General features: G+C 37.8%; 1 protein-coding gene across 1 annotated transcript in view; it reads left to right on the top strand.

The window, feature by feature from the left end:
- Nucleotides 1–24,686, top strand: part of NAV3 (neuron navigator 3) — a 248,795-nt gene that overhangs the window by 60,016 nt on the left and 164,093 nt on the right. Inside the window, exons 2-3 of the mRNA XM_053978007.1 lie at nucleotides 10,865–10,982; nucleotides 11,701–11,753. Coding sequence (XP_053833982.1) covers nucleotides 10,865–10,982; nucleotides 11,701–11,753 — 171 coding nt within the window. The remainder of the gene's footprint in view (nucleotides 1–10,864; nucleotides 10,983–11,700; nucleotides 11,754–24,686) is intronic.

The following is a 24,686-nucleotide window of genomic DNA, read 5'->3' as shown; positions in this document are numbered from 1 at the left end:
TTTCCTCCCTCAAAGAATTTATTTTCCTATGACCAATCTCTCGTGCATTTTAGGTGTCTATATCCATCACTCTCATCCTCAGAACTCCTACTCAGCAACTGTCAGTTTTGTCAGTGCTCATGTTCCGTCCATAGCCATTGCAGGTTTTTACATTAAGGATCTGAACAGACATGAAATTGTACCTCTGAGAATGCTCAGAAGCTGCACTGGCTTTACAAAGTCAAGTATCTTGCCAGCAAGGTTTATTTAAAGGGCAGGTGAAATAAGCACCTGCCTATTTTAACAACATTTAGAGCTGGGTAAAAAATAACCCTTGCCAGCATTTCAGAATGAAGTATTTATTATTCATCAGCAATAAGCATTTCCTTAAAAAAAAAATAAAGCTAGCATGTCTAATATATCTTTTTTTCCTATGTTATCAGGGAGTTAGGAGGTTAATGGGAAAAGGTCCAAAAAACCCCATTTTTCTTGCTGAAAAAAGTAGACTAAATGGAGGGGTGTCAACATAAGTCCTCAAAGTAATATCCATATCCCTGTGAATCATTGAAGAGCTGTGTGGGCTGTCCTGGAGTGCCAGCCTTCTCAGAGCCACCTGAGGAGCGAGCTACTGGTGCCATTAGTGCCGAGCAGCACTACAGTTCAAGAAAACAACTGAGCCTGACATGGGATGGGACACAATGTGGTAGGCAGCTGCATTAGAGACTCATTTCAGAGGAGACATGATGCTTCTTTTACTGGATCATTTCCGTTTCATACTTACATTAGTAGGACAAAATACAAAAAGGCTCTTGGAAGGAATGGCTGGAGCACAATCGCCTCTGTCCAAAATAAATGCTATAATCTCTAGCCAGCAGAGTTATTTGTTTGTGTTTTCAGTGAGTCCCTTTCTTCCTCATCTGCTTCCTGCTCACAATTTCCCAAACCTTGAATTATTTTCTCTATAGTGATGTGGCTGCAATGAGAGTATTCCCTTCCTAATCCTTTACAGAAGCCTTTAGTCCCAAGGGGTGAATGTGTGGGAGGTGGAAGATCTGGATTTAATTAAATTTACAGGCAGTGGCCCTTTAAAGTGAGTTAGTCAATCCTCATCCTTCATTTCTAGTTTGTCATCCAAGAGACATGGTATCACCAGAATGTGTATTTTAAAGGAAAATATAGGACAGTGAATGAAGAGTTACAGATGTGGAAAGCAGTCCCCTGAGGAAGAGGGCCCTGTGTATGAGCAGTCATGAGGACCCAGAGAGCAAGCTTCAAACACTAAAGCACCATTTTGTCTCAACAAAAGAAGGGGGTTTGATTGTCTTCAGAGGTAAATCATGGGTGAAAAAATTTCGAATCATGGATATATCTTTGGAGTTATTTTGCATGGTGCTGTGGTCCTATAGAAGGTTGTAGGAGAATCAAAATCTGGTAGAATGTATGCATAGGAGACTGCAGATTGAACAGTGAATGAAAACCCCCATGCCCTAAGATCCCCACTCTGTGTCATCCTGCCTCTTCTCATGTGATGTGTAACCAAAGCATTCACATTTAGGCACCTTTTATGATAGAAAGGAAGGGTGTTAAGGGCATTTTCAGTAGGAATCTGTCGTAGCAGGCGATCCCCAAATGGGCAATAATTAGCATTGACTCAATGATTCACAGAAGGCTGATCAATTTATATTAATTATATTATATTATATTATATTATATTATATTATATTATATTATATTATATTATATTATATTAATTATGCTTTTATAAACAGTTACTATACAGTTAGACCTATCTGGTCCTCCAATCCAAACACCATCACCATTGGCTAATTAACAAACCACCTTTTGGTAAACAAATCTCCATAACACATTCCGCATGTTCACAACAACAGGTGCAGCAAGTGAAGATAAGAATTGTTTCTCATTCTCTTCTCTTGTCTTCTCACAGCCTTTACCAGAAAGGCCTGGGAAAGTTATGTGTTGCTCTCTGTGGCCAGAGAGCTGCTGCCACAGGAATCTAGAACCTTTTGCTTTCCATTGTAAGATCCTTCCAAATCTGGTTGTGTTACAGAAGGTGTACGTGAGACACATCTTTCATGAAGAAATGAGAAAGATTAGAATACTGATTCCCATTTAAGATGAAAAGTCTTCTGTTGTCGTAATTATGATAAGATTATTTTCTCCTCTTCATTGTTTAAGAATATTGACTGACAGAATTTACTTCATACATAAAATTAATTGCCCTGAAATATTGCAAATTTAAATATTATTATAATCAGAATGGATAGGTATTTATTATGGGCAGTGCTTTCAATGTTGATCAGAGGACAAAAAGGAAGTGTCCTGAAGTGATATCCCTATTGTACCCAGCTGCATTTTTCGTCTTTCAAGTCCTTGAAACACTGCATTTCTTGAGCTGAAGAGAAGTAAATATAGGCTGTCATCTGTGTAAGCATAATTTCATTTACCTAAGCTTCAGATAGGTAGCAAAAGGCAAAGCGGTTGCACACATGACCATTACAACGCTCACATTCACCACCAAGGCCTGTTTAACAGAGATAAATGACAGTACGGGTCTCAGATCACAACACTTCAAATCATTAGCTTACTCAAGGTTATTGTGTTACCTACAGCACCTCAATGATATGAGGTGAATATGTACAAGACCATTATTGATATTAAAATCATAGAGTTGGTGAAAAACAACTTTTAAACATCCAGGCACAGAGAAAAAATACCCAGGAGTTAAAACATGTTGTTATAAAATATATAGCCCAGAAAGCAATGTATTTTGTTTAGTTTGATTTGTAAAACTGTTCTTCCACATGAGAGGAAACTAGACAATTTAAATTAGTTATGTAAGCCCCAAAATTGCTGAAGACTCTATATTTAAAGTTGGTTATGGTCTTACTTGCTACTGTTTTCTCACAAGAAGAGAACAAATGTATGTCTTAATATTTTTGTATTTTTATATATCAGAAATTTGCCTTTCCACTCTGAAAAAGAAGTGCTGGCAAAGAGGGTTATTTTGATCCCTGGGCCAAGTTCTTTAATGCCAAATTGCAGTGTGGAAAGAATCTCCCTGTCCAAGTTATAAATCCTTAAAATGAGCTTTGATGGAAAATCTGGAGTAGTTTCACAGTGGAATCTTCTCAGCTCCATGTGAGGAGCCCCGTTGCTGATTTGCAAAGGCAGGTGTTCACCCAGAAATGGTCTGTTTTATAGCAAGAGTGGCTTTTTGCTTGTGAACCAAAAAAAAAAAAAAAAAAACCAAAAAAAACACCAAAACAACAACCACAAAAAACCAACAAAGCAATAATGTTTTTGTTCTCAAAATTATTTCATTCTTTCTACTAAGATTGTAGAAGTCTTGTCTATTCATCTGTGGTGTTATACTGGTGAGCCATAAAGGAAACCTGTTCAAATTCAGTTAATTTTTCCTTTTACAGGAAACTTAACTTTGCTCACTGTGGGTTTCTTTAACAAAATGAATGCAGGACTGGTCATGAAACTTATCTTGGCAGTGACAAGACATACATGAGCCTGTAGATTCACACAAATGGGGTTTCTGTTATTCTGGATACCAAGAAAACTAAAGCATGGCTTTCTTGAAGTTTTGTGTTTTTTTTTTTTCTTATTGTGAAGGGGATTTTTGAGAGAGCCCAGGTGATAGGAAACTGCCTTTAGAATCACACTGCTTATCTGAACTAAAATGTTGACACCTTCTTAGTGTAACACTTATGCTACTTAAGCACCTTGGGTAATCCTGGTCTTCCTTACTATAATAAAATTATCCGAGATATCAGTTTAAATCAATGTCTTATGTAAAACCTGCATTGAATAATAGGTCCAGTATTTTATTGTACTTTCACTAAATGGATGTTGAAATGCACTTTAAAGACTATATATCTATATATTTAGATATATGCATATCTATATCCAAGAAATTGTTCCAAAGTTTATGAACAAATATATGGCATATTTATAACAAAAAGTCTCAAGTTCGACTGCTTTGGAGGATTGCTTTGTGCGGGTGGCACTTAATATTGTCTCCTGACAATTCAGGAAGCTCAAGGCCAGTGTTAATAAATGTGGTGCTGTTGCTCCCTTGGCAAGTACCACTTCCCTGCTGCACAAGCCTGTAGAGAAGCAGCTGCCAGTTCAGGGTCCCTGCAGCTTCAGGACGAAGATCTGGCTCCTTCCAGTGGCATTTTATTGCTATTGCACAAGACTGAAGCCAGTAAATAAAACTGTATGATTAAACTGTAAAGCAAATCAGTAGGATTCTTTTCAAAGTATGAACAAGTGAATTTATTCTATAAAGTGTTTTTTATCTGGGCCAATATACAAGTTACTCAGTGAACCCTATATGCATATAACACACACAAATACACATTCAAAGAAGCTGTTACCTTCCATCTGGCACAGAAGCATCAGAAGTATTGCTCCTGTGCCATTAGTGAGTGTTAGCCTCAAACATATGTGTTAAATAAGTTCTGAGTTGGGGTTTGGGAAGAAATAAGTAGAAAGGGAGCACAGTAAGCCATGTTACTTCAGTGACTCGATCACAAACTGCAAGTGGAACTTGGAAATATAAAACAGCCCTCTTAAAGTTGGGTAAGTCACCTAAAGCTTGCCAGTGATTGTTGAAGGGTATTGTTTCTACTAATTTTCTTAGCTGGGATTAGTGGAGTTATGTTTAATTGTGTTTTTATCTGTAAACTGCTGAGTAGTGTTGATGGATACATGCTGCTATTTACAAAACACAATTGTACTACAGGGATTCTGACATTTTGGTTAACTGGCATGTATCCCTCTAAGTGGTTTCTATTCCTTAACTCATAATCGTTCTCATTTGCTCAGTGCGATTCAGAAACAGCGTTAGTGGAATGTCAATACTCATTTCATTTTGTTAAATAAAGTGCATTGGCTTCCATCTTGCCTATAAATTAAGTCATTCTAGTTTCATTTTCTGGCTATATATTTTTAATTGTGTATTTTTCTTTCTCATGTAATTTGCTTAATGTTACGAAAAGTGCCACCCCCAGACCCTAGATTTGCTTCATACCAAATGAATTGCAGATTATTTTCTATAGCAAATTAAATGAAGACATAAATTGAATGGTTGATCTGTCTTTTATGGCAGTCTAAATGTGATCCATTGTTTTCAAAGTTAGTCTTTTTACTTGCTAAGTGGAGGACTGAAACTAATAAATTATTCTTCTGCATCCCAGAGGCATAACCTTCAATAAGAAAATATTTAAAAGGTCAGATCCTGCCTTCCAGTTGAGATTTCCTTAATGTATAGGCAGTGGGAAGGAGCAAGGCATCTCTCTGCAATCTGATTTCCTCACCCTAATCTAACACTAAACAATGTGTTGCCCAGCTTCTCTTTATAAATACAAACTGCTTCAGGGACACTCTAACACATGCTTTGCTACCCACAATTTATTAGCCAAGAACAGCTAAGACAAAATAAAGTTGTGGTCATGCCCTCTCCTCTGACAAATCCTCTTCACAGGGACTCTGGGACTGTTATGCAGGCTCTGTTGGGTATTCAGCATCCAGGGTAGGCCACACACTGGACAACCTTCCAGGAAATAGATATACAGCGTTTATAGCACATTTTGTAACATACTGGGCAACAACAGAAACAACTCATCAATCTCTTCTTTGAAAAAGTGCCCATGGGTGAAAAGTCCTAAGTGCTATCAACTATCAGTTGTTTCCAACAGCAACGTTTTAAGTAGAGTGAAAACATTACACTAGAAGTCACATAACCCTTTTATAAAGTTAACAATGCCATATTTCCATTTTGTCTGACTGTTAATATTCTAGTTTTGGGGCTATTTCATTAAATAGTTTCATTCTATTTTTCGTAAAGAAAAAAATTATGAAATGTACTGTTATAATCCAAACATAGAATAAAGGACAGACTCCTGCTCTGCTGAGAAATAGCATTGTGTATTGCTGTGAAATACTGCAACCCAGGTATACTGCTAGCAACTTTTTTTTTTAATAGATAAATTTTCCTTCCATTTATCCAACTGTTATTTGCCACAAAATAAGCACTAAAGAAAAATCTGTGAGAGGCTTGCTCTTGCCTACAAATTCCTTTTGGGAAATGGAGTTGTTTAAAAGCCTCCTATGATAGTGAGCATTGGAGGACAGCATTTCAAGTCTGCCATGCTAATGAATGGGGATACAATTGTCTCCTGCAGAATATTTTAAAGGACAAGTGATGAGAACCAGATTCTGTCTGTTCATTCCATATATATTTTTTCATTTAGTGCAAAAATATTTAAATATTTTTGAAAATTAACCTATGCTCCTAAATGGCATGGAAGTCGTCAAGGTCTTATTGTACCTCAGTTGTCAGCAAGTGCTGTTCTCCCTGTCCAGCAGCACTGGCACATAAGAGAGTGACAGAGGCATATGGAAAGCCATGTTTTTGATAGCAACAGGGGACAATTTCAAGAGCTGAAATTCTATATTCTGTAACAAACAAACAAACAAAAATTCAGGAAGTATCCAAATTCTTGGAATATGCATTTTCCCAGCAAGCATTTTTCTGAAAGTACCTGATATAATAGCTCACAGAAGGAATTATTTTCAACTCAGAATATCTGGGATGTAGTCTCAGCTGTTTGCTGTTGAGTGAGCCACATCAAAAAAAGAGCCTCTGTGCCTCAGTTTCCTCACATCTACAGAAATAATAAATAGGAGTGATCTCATTTATGCCTGGAAAGTATGCCGAGCTGATCTAGTGAAAGACAGTGACAAAGTGTCATGCATTATTATTGCATTAGGCTGACTGCACTTCTGAAACCCATCTGACATTACCCATTTGGCCTTAATTGTGGGCGGTAACATTTCTGTATTAAAGAGGATGCTTTATATCACTGCCTGATGTATATTACATGGTTCATGATTAAACATTTTCTAAAAAGGCAGTAACCTGTGAGATCCTCTCCCTTTATCACTTCATTAAACTACCGCATTACAGAGTGTTTTGCTTCATTGCAGATCCTGCCAAGCAGCTCTACTGTGCTCCTTGTAGGTACATGTGAAGTATCGAGGTGAAGTTCATAACTATATTTGGGTATCAGGGTTTATTTCCTCTACTCTGTTGAAGGGGAGCATGACGAGCAGTTGGGGAATGCAAGGGGAAACCGTTATTAGCATGAGCAGCCTGTGCCAGGGCTCAGGCTGCCCTGTCGAATCCCGGTTGTGGTGTGAGCAGTTAAATCACCAGGCCTTGCCATGGGGCTCGGACCACACAAACACAGGAGGATCAGGTCTGCTCCGTTATCGTGCTTCTGAGACCGGTGCTCCGCACGGCAGAGAGCAGCGGCTGTCCCCTACGCTGCCGGCTGTTCCAGGTAACAGCGGCTGTCCCCTACGCTGCAGGCTGTCCGGTGTGGCGTTGGAGAGAGCTGTCCCCGGTCAGACGTGCCTGGACAGCAGGGCGGTAGGAGAGGAAGGCTGGGCAGGAAATGAGTAAGTCCGCAGCCCGGCCCAGTGTGTGGCTGTAGCGCGGGGTTACTGGAGCAGCGAAGAGGGGAGGAAGTGTTGCAACAACTAACATTCACGTCTGTGTTTCCCTCTGAAACAGCCTCTTTATAAAAACATCTAAGATAAGAGGATTTTGGGGGAGGATTGCTGCACAATTAATACACGATGTCGTGACCTATTGCTAGTTCTGAGAAGAGGGAGAGCATGCAGAGCTACTCCTTAGAGCTGCTCTGCACCCAGTGGAAGGGGAGCACTCATAAAAAGGAGATTTTCATGAAGTTACTGATTTTTGATCATCTGTTCTGAGTTTTCTCCCATGATAACTAAGTATTGTGAACGATGAAGCACACTAGAGCTTTATATTTTCCCAAGGATTTAAAGATAAAACTTATGAGGTGCATTGGTACTTGAAAACTGTGAAGGGTAGAGTCTCTATTTCTCATTGCTTTTACATGAGATAATTTAGTGTAAAAAGATTATAGTGGCATGTGTACATTCTTATAATTTCACATGTCTATCTTCATGCTTTTCATTTTTTACAAGACTCCTGACCAATTGGGTCCCCAGAAGAATGAGATGAATGAGAAAGGCATCCTATGGGGAAGGGGGTGGAAACAGAAGCAAGTGGTATTTCCTACAGAATGAGAGGAAAAGAAGTGTGAAATTCCATTGCCAACTGAGTGTTGGTTTGCTGTATTGTCTCCCTCAATAAATCTCTGCCTTCTTGATATTTTTATAATACATTTGAAGTGAAAAAACCTCCTCTTTCAACACAGGCTCCTCCTAGTACTGTTTTTGTACCATTGCATGACTATTAAATGCTGACCATCAGAAACATTTTGATATTATGTGGATAATCAGCCTCTGCTTACAAAATGCTGTTTGCATTCTTTATGCTTATCACTTTTAAATTAATGAAAAAAGAAAATTATGAAGGGGTGGATGGATCAGTGAAGCCCATTCTTTGAATACTAGATACTTGCAAAGTAGCTGCTATATTGAAATTTCCTTGTCTGCTTAGCAGGAGGATAGTTCAAATTGTAGTCAGAATTAGGACTGATACACCCGATTATGTGAGGGTGTGACAAATGAAAAAGGAAATGCCTGGTATTTTTATTTGTAATATGAAACTGACCTATAATAATACTAGTGGTATTAAATTTTGTATGTTCCAGTGGATCACTTTCATTGGAATACAGAAAATAGTTCTGCTTGTATTAATAGAGAGTATTTTTGAAACATTACCTTCAAAGTATGACTGAAGTTGAAATACTAGTAGTAGGGAATATATGATGCTATGGGTGTGATATGTGTCTTTTATCATCATGGTTTCATATTATTTTATGTTCATACAATCTTTGTAGAGACCTCACATTCACTCCATATGATTATACGACTGAAGAAACACTTTCTTAGCTACAGTTTGCTTTAAAAAAAAAGCAACATTTGAATGGAGCCTTTTATGTTACTCAGCTGTAATAGGGAAAAAATAATATCAATCAGTGAAAACACTGATTTCAGTCAGTGAAAACACAAGAGATTCAAGTGGACTTCTGGGTGTAGCAGGGAGAGTAAGGATCCCGTTTAACAGCAGCATCCTTTGATTATAGAGAGCTGAATCCGCATCCACAGTTTAATTCTGTGGAGTTATTTAAAGTTCTAAAGCTGTCAAGAAAGCTATGACAAATCAACTGGTGATCCACCTGCAGGAATATGAGAAGAAATAGAGTAGACCAAACAAGTTATATTTTTCTCTCTTTTAATAAAGAGGGAGAAAATCTGTGGCAAAGGTACTCAGGTAGCAAAGGAATCCTTAGCAGGTGAGCATGGACTAATGGCGAGCATGGTGATACTTTTGTGGGGTGGAAAGCAGATAATGGTCCTTTGGGTTAGGCTCTGGACTGGGAATTGCATCTGTTTTCCCAACCTGGCTCTGCCACAGATTTCCTTGTTGAAATAAGCAAGTTGTTAATGGCTTGGCCTCTGTTTTTCTCTTCACAAAATGGGATTCTGACCCCTTCCTCTCCCAGGGGTCTATGAGGTTAAATTAAAGAATATTTTTAAAGTAAGCTTTTTTTTTTTTTTTTTTTTGACAAATATGCAGTTTCAACATTTTCAAACAATATTCTCAGCAGAGAAAGACTCTTGGTTATTATATTTACTCACATGGTGGTGCTATCATACATATGCGCTTTCTCTTAGTGGTATCATCCCACAGCAGTGGGAGGTTTGGAAGGTTCTGTACAAATCCTGTTTTCTGGAGTGAGGAAAGAGGTCACAGACACCCTGCAAAAGGGAGCCAGGGCTGGATGCCAAAGGCCACAGATACTCTCCTGTTGTGTGACACCCCCGCCAACCTCCACTTCTATGAGCTCCCTCTGCATGCTGGGACACCCCAGTAAGGTGTGAGAAGCTCGTGGGGTGCACTCCTCCTTTGGTGTAGAGGGGAAAGTGTCCCTCTTTTCCCACCCTAAATAAACCTGGTTCTGCTTGTGTGTGTGCTGTAGGTGTTAGCAAATGCTTTGTGTACATACACACCTTATGAAATGCCTTCAACCTCTCTCTTCATGCCCTTCTCCTCCCTTATTTTGGAGGTTGTAATTCGGGTGGTTCTTTTCAACCTTTTGTTTACAACTGCCATTTTTGTGCTGCCTGTTGCTAAGTATTTGGTGCTGTTGGTCTCACTGTTCCTCCCTCCTCTTTAGGCAAAGAAAGGGCACAGCATATTTCCAGAATATATGTACTCTAATTCCAGTGGTAAGACTACTGTGCATCTGGTGCTCTCAGTCTCCTCTGTGCACATTAGAGCACTTTGAACTGTAGGCAAGAGGGCAAATGACCTGTCTCTGAGCAGTGAAACACAGTGATTACTGCATAAAGTGGTACAGAGGCATCACTAGGTGCAGGAGCACCAGGGACACCCCAATCCTTACTCAAATACAGGCACATGTCTCTTCTATTACTTTCTCTTAGGCAGCCCCAGAGTATGAATGTTGTTGGCAGGGCATGTGTGGAGGTAGAAATGTGGTGGGAGGTGGAATTTTGGTAGATGTGATTGATTTACGACAGGAGTTTCCTTTACAGTCATAAGGGGAATTTTGCTTGGTCACAGCAAGTTTGAACCCTCATGAAACAGCCTGAATCATTTGAAGCTAAAATAAAACAGAGGATGGCAGGGGGAGGGGCATGACCGTTAGGGAGAAAAAAAAAGTCAAAAAAAACATTAAAATTGTTTCCCTTGGTGCTGACTTCTTAAATGGGAATGTGTTCCAGAATAGTTCTGCTATGTAAGCCAACATTTGTTTTAAGACTTTTTATTGTCTTTTTTCCTGTCTTCCCCTTCTTCCCCTTGCCCTCCCTCTCTGCTCTGCAGATTTACACTGACTGGGCTAACCACTACCTAGCAAAATCTGGCCACAAGCGGTTGATCAAGGATTTGCAACAGGACATTGCAGATGGAGTTCTGCTAGCAGAAATCATCCAGATCATCGGTAAGACCAGGGCTGAGGGAAGCACTGAGAGCTGACTCCTTGCGTGGGGGAATATATAATTTAAGTTGAATGTATTTAACAATAAGATGAACCCGGAATAATACAATTTGACTGGGTCCATATGTCTCTGATATTTGTGTGGTCCATCCTTGTCTTAATTAAAAAATATGTTTATGTGAGCATGTTTGAAAGTTGCTGTTTAACCATCCTTTAAATGGCCAGAACTGTATCTTACACACTTTGAATTGTCAGAAATTAATGCTCCATTAAGCCATATGTCTCCCATGTGTGCATTTTGTTAGTTGGAGTGGCTCATACTTTCTGGGATGCCTTGAAACTGTATCCTGACCCTGCAAAGACAATTGTGGAAGATTTCATGTCAGCAGTTATTTTGCAGGGGCTGAAGAATTAGCAGCGACCTCCTTCGCACTTCCCCCTTTGCATGATTTGGCATATGGAAGCAACTGCTGCTAACAAGAGTGTTGTTACTGTACGACTGAGCTTTACTTAGAAAAGAGCTCTCTGTCAACAAAACCCTCTGCATTTTATTGCTGTGCCTTTTCTGCTTTTCTTCAGGTTTTTTTTTTCCGTTTTGATTTTTAGGTTTTTGGGTTTGAGTTTTATTCTTTTCTTTTTTTTTATTTTTTGAGCAGGGGTTGGAAAGGAAAGTTTTATCTCATTGTTTACTTTTGTTTTTCCTCTCACTGTTTTTGTTTAGCAAATGAAAAGGTTGAAGATATCAATGGCTGTCCACGGAGCCAGTCTCAAATGGTAAGAATAAAATATATTTTTAGTTTGTGTTGGTACCACTCCACCTTCCTAAAATGCTTTTTAATAAGGATTTATATAAAATAGGAATATTCTGTCCCATTTTTACTATAAAGTCCTAATTCTCATACAGGTTCCTGATACTTATTTTCCACACATGCTTAATGTTTTTAACTTTGTTTCTGTGCTAACTTTGGATCTTGAGATAACCTGGCAGCAAAACTTTATCACTTCTAATTAATCCAGAATTGCCTTATCAGACCTGTTCTTCTGTGGATCCAAATAATTTCATTTAGCTTCATTTTAAGGGCAGTGAATCCAAGAGTAAATTATTAAGTGGAGTCTTTGTGTCTGGAAAACAGTTTGATAAACAACACTTGCCAAATTATTTTTAAAATATAAATAGCCTTTTGGATTGTCCGCTGTGAAGTCCACTTTGATGAACTGACTCCAAGGCTTTCAGAAATAGCACTTTAGTCATATAGCTCTCAGAGCTATAGCTGGCAGCTGTCTAAAGACTTCTTAATACTCTCAGACAATAAGCATTTAGTGACTGTGATTCATAGGGACTGCTATTAATCTTTTACTGTGTTTATGGCTAGTCAACTACATTTAATAAGATGAAACCTCCTTAGAATACTGTGAAAGTGACAGACACAAAATCTGAGCCTCAATAAAATCACCATGCATTTATTGAATCATCTGCAATCCAAGTCATGCTCTCCCATGCTGAGGTCTTTGCCTTTCTGTTCACATTCAAATAATATATAAATAAGGTGCATAATTGTGTAGCTGGCAAGGATTTTGGAGTATAGTGATTTGGTTGAACTTGCATAATAGTAAACTGCTGAAACTGGGTTTAAAAATGGACATGAAGTAGAAAAAAAAAGTGCATTTTTTCAGTGCATTTTCAAAGGTGGAAGGTGTTTGCAGCTTTTTTCTGCAAAGTGTCAAAAGGGAAGGGGAAAATTTTTGAGTACTAGTGAAGTGAATAATGGGGTCCTTTGGTTCTTATTTTTCAAAAAATGTGCAGGTTTAGAATAAATTTTTTTCTCTGACTTTCAGGCTTTTTGGAACAGTCCATAGAAAGAATACACACATTTTCCTTAATAATAGTTATTATTTTAATTACTCATATTACAGCAGCACCTAGTGTCCCTGGCTGAGAACTTTGGGAACTCCAGTATGGAACTCTAATATTACACACACAGATCAAGAGATAATTGCTCTCTACTTCAATCACACTAAAACTTGCCATTCCAGACAGGCAAGAGAAACAAGGAGACACAAAAGCACAGGGAAGGGGTGTGATTATCCAAGGTTATGTAAGTGGTTAGTGGCCATCTGGGACTGCTTAGGGACCCACCACTCTGTTGTCTATTGAGACAGACATGACAGAAAGATGAGCTGCAGAGAGAACTATCCACTCTAGCAATGTTTGCATCTCCAAAACAAACTGGTGTATGTTCATTGTTGCATTTTCATGTGGAAAAGGGATTCTTGTTTTCATCTCTAGCTCCGTGCATCTATGGAGGGAACATGGTCAGTGCATGCCCATGCTACAGTGGTACTTGTGGGTCTCCTTGTGTCCATCTTTCTCCTCCCACAAGCCACTGTCGCAGCTCAGCCTGGCCAAAGAATATGTCCCAGGTGCTCTGGGTGTCAAACCAGGTGCTTTGAAAGCTGCTGTGCATAGCCATACATCAGTGTTTGCACAGTGACTAAAGTGTCACATTTAGCCACTTTAACTTCATAGTAATATATTTATTTATCCATCCTTTGACACAATCTCTTTACTGAATTGTTTTATCTCTACAGACTGATCAAATTATTTTCCTGGCTTTTCACATACCCCTTTTATACTGCTGATTTCTTAACTGAGTTAGGAAATTTAAAATGTATTGAAGTAATTCAAACTTGCCAGTTTTTCTCTCAGAGACCCCAAGTTTTGAGCCTGCTCTCCATTTGTTTTCTTTGGGCTCTGCACTGGTCTAACCTAGCCAAAGGCAAAATTTTACCATATTTTCAGGTAATTTTCCTTGGCAGTGCTCAATTTTGCTAGCCTGCTCAGTAAATTGTAAGGCAATTCTCTTCTTCTTATAGCAGTGAATTCTTGAGGTGTTTGTGATATGCAGGGGAAAAAAAATATAACAGTAGTCAAAGCTAGTTTGCGTGTTGTATGTTTGTCCTACACCAGTATGTAGCAATATGTCCTGTCAGTACATGCTAGAACATCAGCCATCAAACCAGGAACAGTCAAAATACTCCAATAACATTTTCTAGCCATTCATTCACTGCTTTAACTTAAACATTTTTAGTTAATAAACCTCAAGAATCCCACTACCCTCTTCTTGAACATACGTTTTCATAATCCTTACTCTCATAACTTGCAATTAAGGGAAAATGTTTTCTCTATTCATCTGCCATTTGATACCCTTTCCAGGAGGCCTTTGATACCCATTTTCAGGAGGTCTAAGATATTTTATTATTAGCTTTAAAAAAGCTAGGGAGCACTGACATGAATTGTCTGCTGTTGGAAATTCTTGATACTCTTTGTGGATGATATTGATACCAGTTCATAATTAATCACTACCAATATTCCCAAATTCTGTTCCACTCATAATTTGGTTTTGCTCTTGCCAATGGCATCATCTTTCAATTGAGGCATCTCAATTGAGCTGTTCCTGAATTTAAATTGTAAACATATTTTAATGTTTATTTTAAATGTATATAAAATGCTTGGGGTTTAGTTTTTCTTTACTTAACTGTATTGCAATGTCTTGCACCCTATGCTCATTTTGCCATTGATGTATAAATACTTGCAGACAAGTTGAATTGGCTCCATAGGTCCAAGTTCATAAAAACTAAAAACCTGTGAAGCCCAGCAGCACCCAGTTTCTGCATAGTTAGCTTTACCAGGATTCATTATGTTCACCCATTTGATGTTGCACACAGAACCTGAGTATCTGAGATGTACTGGGGGATAAATTATTTCATATTCAAATCTCAGAAGCTTTAAATAAATGAAATTAGTAAGAAAATCGGCGAGGTTTGCTTGTTTGTTGGGTCATTCTACTGTGGTGAAAAGATTTTATTATTTCTTATTAATTGTTTTCATAAATATAATAAGGATTTAAACCTCTGTGTATTAGAGCATATGTTGTCTGTTTGGTGTCATGTAGAGTCTTGCCTGTATTTTCCTTAGAGCTATGCTTCCAAGGAGCAATATAGAGCTTCTATATTTTCATCATCTCTTTGAATCCCTTCAATGAAGAATAGTGCCACATGAATTTTTATCTTTTCCTTGTATGAATTATTCCACAAGTCTATCAATTAAGGACATTTTATATCATTATTTAGAAAATAATGGGATTTCAAGGGTTTACCTTTTGATAAAATCTAAAGCCAATTCCTTTCTGCTTCTTTATAACCCATTTGTTTCTTTAATTTCTGTTTTAAGTTCTGCCATCATTAGAAAAAGCGAGATAGCCTTCTGGGTAAAAAATACATTATAAAGCTTTTACCTAATTGTACAAAGAGAAAGAATTCAGGGTTTTTTTTTTTCTTCCTGAACAGAAGATAAATATAATGGAAAATCTCCAGTGTTTCAGCTTTTAATACATCACATCAAACATACAGCAAGCACACAAAACATACCAATTCAATCCATCATGGGGTAGTTGGAGAAAATGCAAGAAAATCGAAAGGTGTTGGACTGAAAATCCTTGAATGGTGAGATTTTCAGTTTTGTCCCTAGGGACTTTTAAGAAACTTGTATTTCTAGTCTTCCCTCATGTAGTTTATAGTGCTGCCAGCAGCATAAATCATAAAATAAATTCAAAGTTGACAAAAAATTTTTGTTTATTGCACTTCAAGTTGATTTTTCCTTCAGAGACCAATGCAGCCTTAATAGGTGTTTTTTAGAATTAGCTCTTACTACTTTCCACAAGAAATATCTCTGCCAATACCCATCTAGGTACAAAAGCATCCTTAATTTTGGTTGCTAGCAGGGGTTTTCTCATAGTTATGATAGTGCTGGAGAGACCTTTCTTACTAAAGAGTTTCCTAGTGTTGTATGCACTTCATGAAGACTATTTTTTATTCTGTCAGTCTGATCTTTGGCGCACTTTTCTACCAGTTTATACAACCAAAGGTATGCATCAAAGGTAATTTTATGTTTTAGAATACAAATATGCTGCAGTTTCACAGGGAAAGTTGAGTTCACTAAAAATACAGGTCTTGTTCATCCTGGAAATCAGGGAGTGGAGAAAAGGTGTTGAAGCTGTAGAACATTGCCAAATTGATAAGAATTTTTAAAGCTTTAGCTATCAGAGCTAGCACCAATTTTGGGTGAGCAGCAGTCAATCTGATAAAAGTGGGAATTGGTGTGACTATGTTTAGAACTAATAAGATAATTTCTGCAACATAGTTCTTGATTTCATTAATAATGCCATAAAAAAGATGCTAATAAAATTAAAATGTTTGGTAAAAAAGACAGAAGAATGCCAAAAATGTTGCTCTATTTTATGAGACTGAAGAAAAGTTGTATATATACATTAACAAGAGGAAGGTGGAGTAGGTGAATCAGTCTCTGCTTAACCAGGGAGCTTTTCCTGTGAGAGGGAAAGTTAGTGTGTGAAGGCTAAAGACAGACCAAGTTACCCTGTACATACTGGTAGACATTGCTTTGTAATTTATTGTGCTAGATGTGCTCCGTAGTGTTCCTGTAATCGCACAGAAGCCCATGGTGGCTCCATCTCTGCTTATATGCTTGGGTTTTTCTTTGGAGGAGGACAAGGTTGCAAGAGGATGGGATGCATGCAGGTCTCTTCTTAACAGGAAGCCAGCCTGTGGACAGGATAAATGGGTGGAAACTACAACTGCTAAATGTGCCATGTGTCCTTCAGACTTCCTCTGACACGGATGTGCTGGGCAGACATTGTGGAGTAGCACCCATCCATGTCCAGCAATGTCAATATCCAAGGATGAGAACATCATCATGATACTCTGTGTCTACAAATTGTTTGTGAAAAACAGGATAATTGTGTATAAAGTAAGAATTGAGGGTTCTACTAAGGTTCTTGAATTCCATGTGAAAATGTGTGTGGTATGGTTGTGTGTAGCTCTTTGAGGAACAGGAAGCCTGAAAACGTCATTCCTGTGTTCACTGTCAAGTGGGCCCACATGTGAGCTCTTCCTGCCTGCACAGTTTTGAACTATGTAAGAATCTCCTGGCTTTGCTGGTGTAGTTGTTGGTGAGATTGGCTGTATGGGTTCAAGATACACTTTTTGTGCTTTGGAGTAGCTCCAGGTGCTTTGGAGAAGCTTGGTGAGCTTTCCATGCAAGCGTGACAGATTGAAATATGTACAGAAATTTGTCTGGGTGAAGAAATATGGTCCCTTGGGAAACTGGGAATTCAATCTGAGTTTTGAAAACTAACCCCAGCTCCTTTAACGTGTGGGCCAGTTTCTTTCTGCAATGACACCTATATGACCCCTTTGGAAAGCTGTATAACCCCCTTTTTTAAAAAAAATCAGACCATATTGTCTACACTTTTGTACAGCCTCAAGCCAGGTTGTTGTCCAGCTGGGAATTTCATTGGGACATTTTGCCCTCAGTGTAGATGAGCCTGTCCCCAAATGTTAGCAAGCTCCTATCAATCGCACTTCTTCCTTGGACTTTCTAAGTGGTGGCAGAAGAATCATGATCCCCATTCCCTGGCAAAATTGGGTCATGGTAATGCACAGCTTATATGTTCTTTGGTGTCCTGCCTCACAAGGATTAACTTACCTGTTAATTACATGTTTCTGTATCCAAGTCTTGTGGTTTGGCAGAATTAAGTCTCATGCAATAATTTTATGGGGGGAACAGTGGGTTAAATACACGTTAGAGCAACACTGGTGACAAACAGTTCTTTTCACAATCTCTTCTCTCCTGTCTTGCAACACTGGCAGCTCTAGAAGAAGAGCAGACAAGGCTGATAGAGCTCTATTATGAAGGGATATAAACAGATGTTTTTCTGAGAGGGAAATGACACTCCTCAACCTGATACATATTCAAATTTCCCATTTTCTGATGACACTTTCAACTATATATTAGTGCTTAACTAGCTGTGCTTTGTGAGTTTCTTCACTAGGTAGGTGATTTACATAAAACTTTTAACCTTTCTGGGATTCCCAGAACCGAAGGGCCCAATTCTGTCATAGCCAGGAACATGTCCTAACTAGCCTTCTGAAGATGCTTTCTTGGACAAGTCCTCTCATTTCCTAGGTAGATTCAGGGTGTGATCTTCTTTTAAGAACTAATCCCATTCCTACATCCTTCCCCAGTGATTGTCCTCAGCTGTTTGAGGGAAGACTTTCTTGAACATGTTTGACACATCCAGACACTTGCAATCCACTCTTCAGTGTATAATGTACAAGATGGCTTCAGAGCATGTGTAACTTGTTTGGCATTCAGTGAATGCTGAAGCCAACTATCACTGAAGTCTCCCATATTTCAAACTCTTAAATAATGAATGATAAGTGCAGGTCAAAATTTTAGAAGCTGAACTTCAGGATTGGAGTTTCCTTCTTTGTTTTAGACATCAACAAAGCTGTTTTATAAACTTGTATATGCCTTGCAGGGGGCTCATCTCTTTTTTATGTAACCCTCTGTACCACAGAAATTTAAAAATTCTCTGGCAAAAAACAATACATGTAGATATACCAACAGTGAAAATACGCAAATAGATAATGCAAACTGAAGGATAGTTACAGGAAGTAACATCTGCATTAGTGTAGACCTTGAAGTTTATTTTTTTGTTTGCAGATGAAATTAACTTGACATAATGGCTAGAGTAAAAATGATAATGAGTGTATCGAGACTAGAGATATGTGTAACCTCAAACAAAAAATGATACAGAGAATAATGAGGGTCTGTATAAGAATACATTTTGGGAATAATTGTGACTATATAGAAGACTAAAGAAAGGAAAGAGAAAAATTTCTGTAAGGGCAAGGTTAAAGGTGTTAATGATGGTTGAATCTCAAGGATGTAGATGTTTGAGTTCTTGTTTCAGGTCTTGCTGATAAAAGATTATTAATGTTATTAACACAGCCAATTTGAGTAAGATGAGAGGCAAACTGGTTTAGCATAGAACTGGAAGAGGAGGAATTCCAAGTGCTTTTGTAAACAAAACCTAAAATTTCCAGGAACTGAAGAAATTCAAGAGAAAATATAGATGGGATGACAGCTGGACAGACAGAGTTGCCTTTTTGTGGTAGACATAGCATATTTTTACCCTGAGAGAACAAGGAAGCTGAGGAAAGGATGGAAGAACTGGTGGAAGTGTGAGATTAGTTGAGAATAAAGAATGGAACACTTCATTCATCCTGCCTAAAGAATATTACAGTCTTAGAAAGGCAGGGGAGGAAAAGGCAACAAAATAATTTCTTTTTTGATATGGTTTGATTCTAGTTTGACTTCTTGTGAGGCCTCTTTATTCTACACTGAAACATGCAGTTCTCTTTACATTTAGAGCATTACATTTCAGAACATTAAAAGGACCACAAGATTTATAATAATCGCTATTCACAGAATAGTTCAGAGTTACTCACTGGTATCAGGCACTGAGATTCATATTCCCCTGAGTCACTCACATTTGACTGTCTGAAACCACAGAAAATGCTGCAGTAGCACATCCCGAGTGTTACTTTACTAGGCTAGAAGTACATTATTCATGAAGTATAAATCGTGCGCTGTTATTAGCCTTTTTGTTTATACTTACAAAAATCCCTTGTGTTATTACTGTGTAGAAGCATATGAGAATAACTCATTTAGATGTTAATGAAATAATCATGTAATGAAAAGTACATATATTGTGATGAATACTTATACAGTCTCCAGGAAATCTACTGAGTCATTAGGTTATAGTTGAATTTGCTTGGTTAGGACTGGAATTAGGGTTTTGCACAATTTGCTTCTGTAGACCAAGATTACAGAAACACTGAAAGATCTTTTTGTTCCCTAAAGTCACCTGTTTTCCCTCAAACACTGCCTTCCTTCTCCCTCTCCCCCCTGCAGTTCCCTGGAATCCACCTCCCCTCAATCTCAATCCAGAATGTGCCACTCAAGCTCCTGAGATATGACCATCTCACCCATTTATCTCTTCTCCCTATCACTCAGCCGTGTTTGTCAGGAATGTAAATCAATCAGAAACTTGACTTAAACTGTATTGGGAGGACATGCAGAGATTAAATGCTGCAGTATGCTTGAAAACTAATGAGTGAGGTACATTTCGAAATATTTATTGTTCGAAGAGATGCAGTTTACAGTCTCTCCATTTCCCATTACCCATCAGTCCCATTTACCCATCTGTAATTAGCTTTCCATGCTCTTCAGTTTTTAGTTGGGTTTTTTTGTAGGTTTTTTTTTTTCCTTTTTTTCCCTCAAAAATATCATGTGAACATGAGTTTTGGAATAGAACAAATACATATTAGCAATGCATATGCTTAGACAAAGAGGTGGGGAATAAATGACCTTGAAACCTCCATTAATAGCAATACACTGAAAAGTCTTAACATAAACATGTGGTTAAATACATACACACAAATTGACAATGACATACATGCCAGAAAGCACCTGTGGTTATAAGACAGTAACAGATTTTTCCCAGATAGCAGCAGCAGATTACAGTAAATATGTCTGCTTCATGATGGTGTATTTTTATCATCTTCTATAGGGAGAGTACGTTATAAATACCAGGAATGTCCAGAATGTTTACTGGATTTAAAAATAGAGAAGAAAGTGCGTGATATTTAGCTGAACAGCAAAAATGCATATTTAAGCTGAACAAGAAAATAAGCAATGTATCTGAAGTGGTTTTATTTTACAGTATAACCAAACAAGGCTTTCTGGTAATGTTGAGATTTTGTCAGCTTTCTAGATTTTTTCAAATGTCTGATTATTTTTGAACAGTGGCAAAATGCCAGTTCTCTTATAGTTATAGTTGAAGACTTCTATTTGAATATTTTCTAATCACTCCCACTTCTGCTTAAGCTTTCATAATTTTGAGTGCTGTATGTTATTTAGAGAAGGTTATTGTTCTATGTCTGTGGAGCTGTGAGTTCCCTCAGAGAGGTAGACTTTTCACAAAAGAATGTTTCTTAACATTGAGGTGAAGTACCCAGGCCTTTCACTCATCCTTCTTCCTAAAATAATCTGCCACTGCCTCTCCTGACAATGGAGAATTCTGATGCTTCAGTAACATACAAGTCTCTTGAGAAACAATGTGACCATGTGTTTAGTGTGTGCCTCACACACATGGCCGTGCATCTCTGTAAAGTACCTTGTGGAGTTATGATTGCACTCTCAATGATTTTATTCACTTCCAAATGTATTTAAGCCCCCTGCCTCTCATTTGTGAATCAAAGTTTGTGGGAGCTTTTAAATTCTTGGAATTTCTCTATTATCTGGACATCTTGTCCAGATGAGAGCATGAGATGGCCTCTCTTCAACATATTTGCCAGAACTAATATCTCTGTTCCTTAGGGTGAGTCCAAATTAAGTTTTGAAAAGAACTACTACTACTACAGATTTTGAGAATAAAGCATTAACATCTGCAAACAATAAATGAGGGCAAACACCAAGTATGAGCATCATCAGCTTTTACTTGGTTGAGCTGGGAAATGCAGCTCCTGGGAAGATGTTTTAATTGAGACACAGGAACTGTGCAATTGTCCATAAAATGCTGTCTGTGGTGTACTGTGTAAAGCAGCAGAGGGTGCCAGAAAGCAACAAGTTGTGGCTTCCATTGTAATTAAAGCAATTAAAAATGTTAGGGTGGAACAGGGTTTGCACTGTGAGTTTAGCTGCAGAAGGGAAGAAAGAAGACACCCTTCTTGTAATTTTAACCACTTATATATGTTTAAAATTAAAATAAATACTAATCAACAAATGATCAAGCTTTTGGAGGTATTGTGTGGTACATTATGCCTAGGTTGACAATACTGGTGACTCAATCATCTTTTTGGTCTTACGGCAAAGAGACTGCAAGACATGAGGCTAATAAAGTAACACAGAATGTCCTAGCAATCTAGCTGTTAATTACAGACTAACGTGGCAGTAAAAACTATCCTGCCTTACTACATTTAAAATTATCATGTACATTAGAGAGTCTTGACACTTTCTCCCTGCTCTCCTGTTAGAAAGTAAAACATCAAAAATTTGAGTTTTTTCAGCAGTATTGCGTCACTTCCAGACTATAATACAATTAAAATGTTAGAGAGGGAAGAGAAAGAATGAAAGTAGGTGCCTATTGAAACTATTATGATCTGTCCAGATGTATTTTCTCACTCTGCCCTTGATCTTTGCCGGAACAGAAGCTGCCTACATCTGCTGCAGCTTAATGTGAACCAGTTTCATGGAAAGAATGCCAAATCTGCTTGATTTTACAGTGTCTTCTACATACTCACCATTTTGGAGTTCCTTGACTTTTATGCACACTAACTAAGCCTGTCTAACCTTGTGCTTTTATTTGCCCATAATTTTATTCGAAGAACAAATTCCTCTTTGAACCTTGCTGCAAATCCCTTCCACTTACAGCCTCTCCCCAGTGTGCTATTGCTGGCGCACATGACTAGCATGCAGCAGTGGTCCATCAGGTTAATATTCCCTCTCTGAGAATGACAATGTGAGGAATGACTTAAAAAGAACAATTGACTCTGGCTTTCTTTTTTTTTCCTTCATTCTCCTCCTCTTACCCCAATATCTAAAGTTTCAGTGTTAGGGAGTTAGAATGTGCTTCTTGCCTGCTCTTTCAGTATATATTTATGCACTACTGTTGTAATCACCATATATTCTGTGAAATGTCAAAACGAAACACGCCGTATTTGTCAGAAAATGTGTCATGTCCTTCACAATCATGTCCATAGCCATGGGACCAGATGGAGAGTAGTCATGGCTGTTTCACTCACTGAAATAACTGCTCTGACAGCCTTCTCTTGCTGTCAAGAGCATATGGATCTGACCACTCTGAAGTGGCACCAGGTAACATGAGGCACCTGAAATTCTGAATTAGTAAAAATTTAGACAGACTTTGAACTGGACTTAAATACTGATGTTAACTCAAAATATAAATTTTATTACAGCTGGGGACCCTATTATAGGCAATAGTACAGATGGGTAAATTTGCTTAAATTAACTGTAGAATAAGCAAGTTATCACAAAGTGCTTATTTCAACAGCATTAACAAATCCCTTTCCATGTAAAGGCTTTTGATCAAGTTAAATAAAATATTAACACAGTCTCCTAATTTTTTTTAAATGTAACTTGTCTGTTTAAATCCACTATGACCTGAAACTTAATACATAAATAGTTAGAATACAGTGCAACCATTTTTGTTTCAGCAGAAATAAATAGTATAAATATAAATATAGTAATCTATTTGGCAGCTATCTGATGTGCAGGAATTATTTAAAACACTCCTAGTCTGAGTAGCCTGCTGACCATATGATCAACAGATGACCACATGACATAAATCAGAAGTATACTTATTTGGAGTTGAACTTATTTTAAGTTGGCCCAGTGTCTGGATATGTATTAGTCTGGGCAGGGTTCATTTTCAGTGTCTGTTCAATCCTTTTTTTTTTTTTTTTTTTTTTTTTGTTAGACAAGGTTATATTCAATCTCACAAACTGATCACACATAATTTTTTGCCTTTTTGATTGTTTATATCAACTTAAAGCATTTGTTTACCTATGCAGTTCCAAGCAACTCTTTCAGGTGGTGTCTGGACCAACACCAAACCCATGAAGTTCTGAAATGTGAATCTGAACAGCCATCCCGAAAGAGAAATATATCTGTATTTTAGCTGGTAGCTTTTGGCGGTCTTTAATTCTACAACAATTAGATTATATTTTGTTTAGACTTGTATTGGCAGCTAATTAGAAGCTTGTTTGGATTATTCATACCTCCTGATTCTTCACTGTTTCTTTGGAATTAGAATGGGAATGTACAAATGGCTTTTTCCTCTAGGGGAAAAGAGCGCTACAAGAATTTTCTTTGTCCCTTGCTTTCCATACTTAAGCACTGAGACCTATTTTCATGTAATAGTTTATGTTAATTTTTTTTCATAAATAGTAGTTCTAGTTTTTATTTAGAGTAACTGAATTATAGTCTTCTGTATTCTAACTGTACACGTAACTAACTAACCAGCATCCCAGCCTTGTGAGCTGTTTTGCCTGTCACACAGATTTTCTCAGTAATTCTTCCCAATAACAACTTTAAATCAGGTGTTTGTTGTTTTCCTCTTGGTAGGAGCTCTTATTTAGTTCATGGGCAGATCAGCAGTAACACTCCAGGGTAAACATATGTGCAAGGGTGTTTTCACAGTTCTTGTATATATAAAACTTCTATTTCGATTTCTTGGCATAAACAGTTTTGAAAGATTTAGATTGTTGCATTGTATGAATTAATGTATTTGAAGATATGTGCCCCCTCTAAAGCCCCTCTAAAATGCCTTTTTTTTTTTTTTTTCAAGTAATACTGGCAGTATTTTGGAACTTTAAAACACTTGGATGACAATTTAAAAAATTGTTTCCTCCTACACTTTACACTTCATTGGCTACAATTGGAAGTGATGTGACAACAAGTCCTAAGTGCTTGTTAAAGCTTCATTTTGTAGGCTTGAGCACTTCTGATATTTCTCTTATAGCATTTGGCTAAGAAGTCAAGAAAAAAAATCTGACCCTGTTTAGCTTACAAGCTGACATCCCACTGCCTTCTCTGGTTCCATGTGCTTTTATTGTCCCTGACCAAGAATCTAGACTTGAGATCTTGTGAAAATGTGGAAAATTCTTACCATAGTTACGAGAAAAGGACAGAGATAAGCAAGCATGAAAGCTGTTTAGAAGCATAGCATGAAAACATACGCCTCATATTCCTATGTATGCTAA

The sequence above is a fragment of the Vidua macroura genome, chromosome 5, assembly GCF_024509145.1.
Source record: "Vidua macroura isolate BioBank_ID:100142 chromosome 5, ASM2450914v1, whole genome shotgun sequence".
NCBI lineage: Eukaryota > Metazoa > Chordata > Aves > Passeriformes > Viduidae > Vidua > Vidua macroura.
This window is presented reverse-complemented; position numbering and strand designations above follow the sequence as displayed.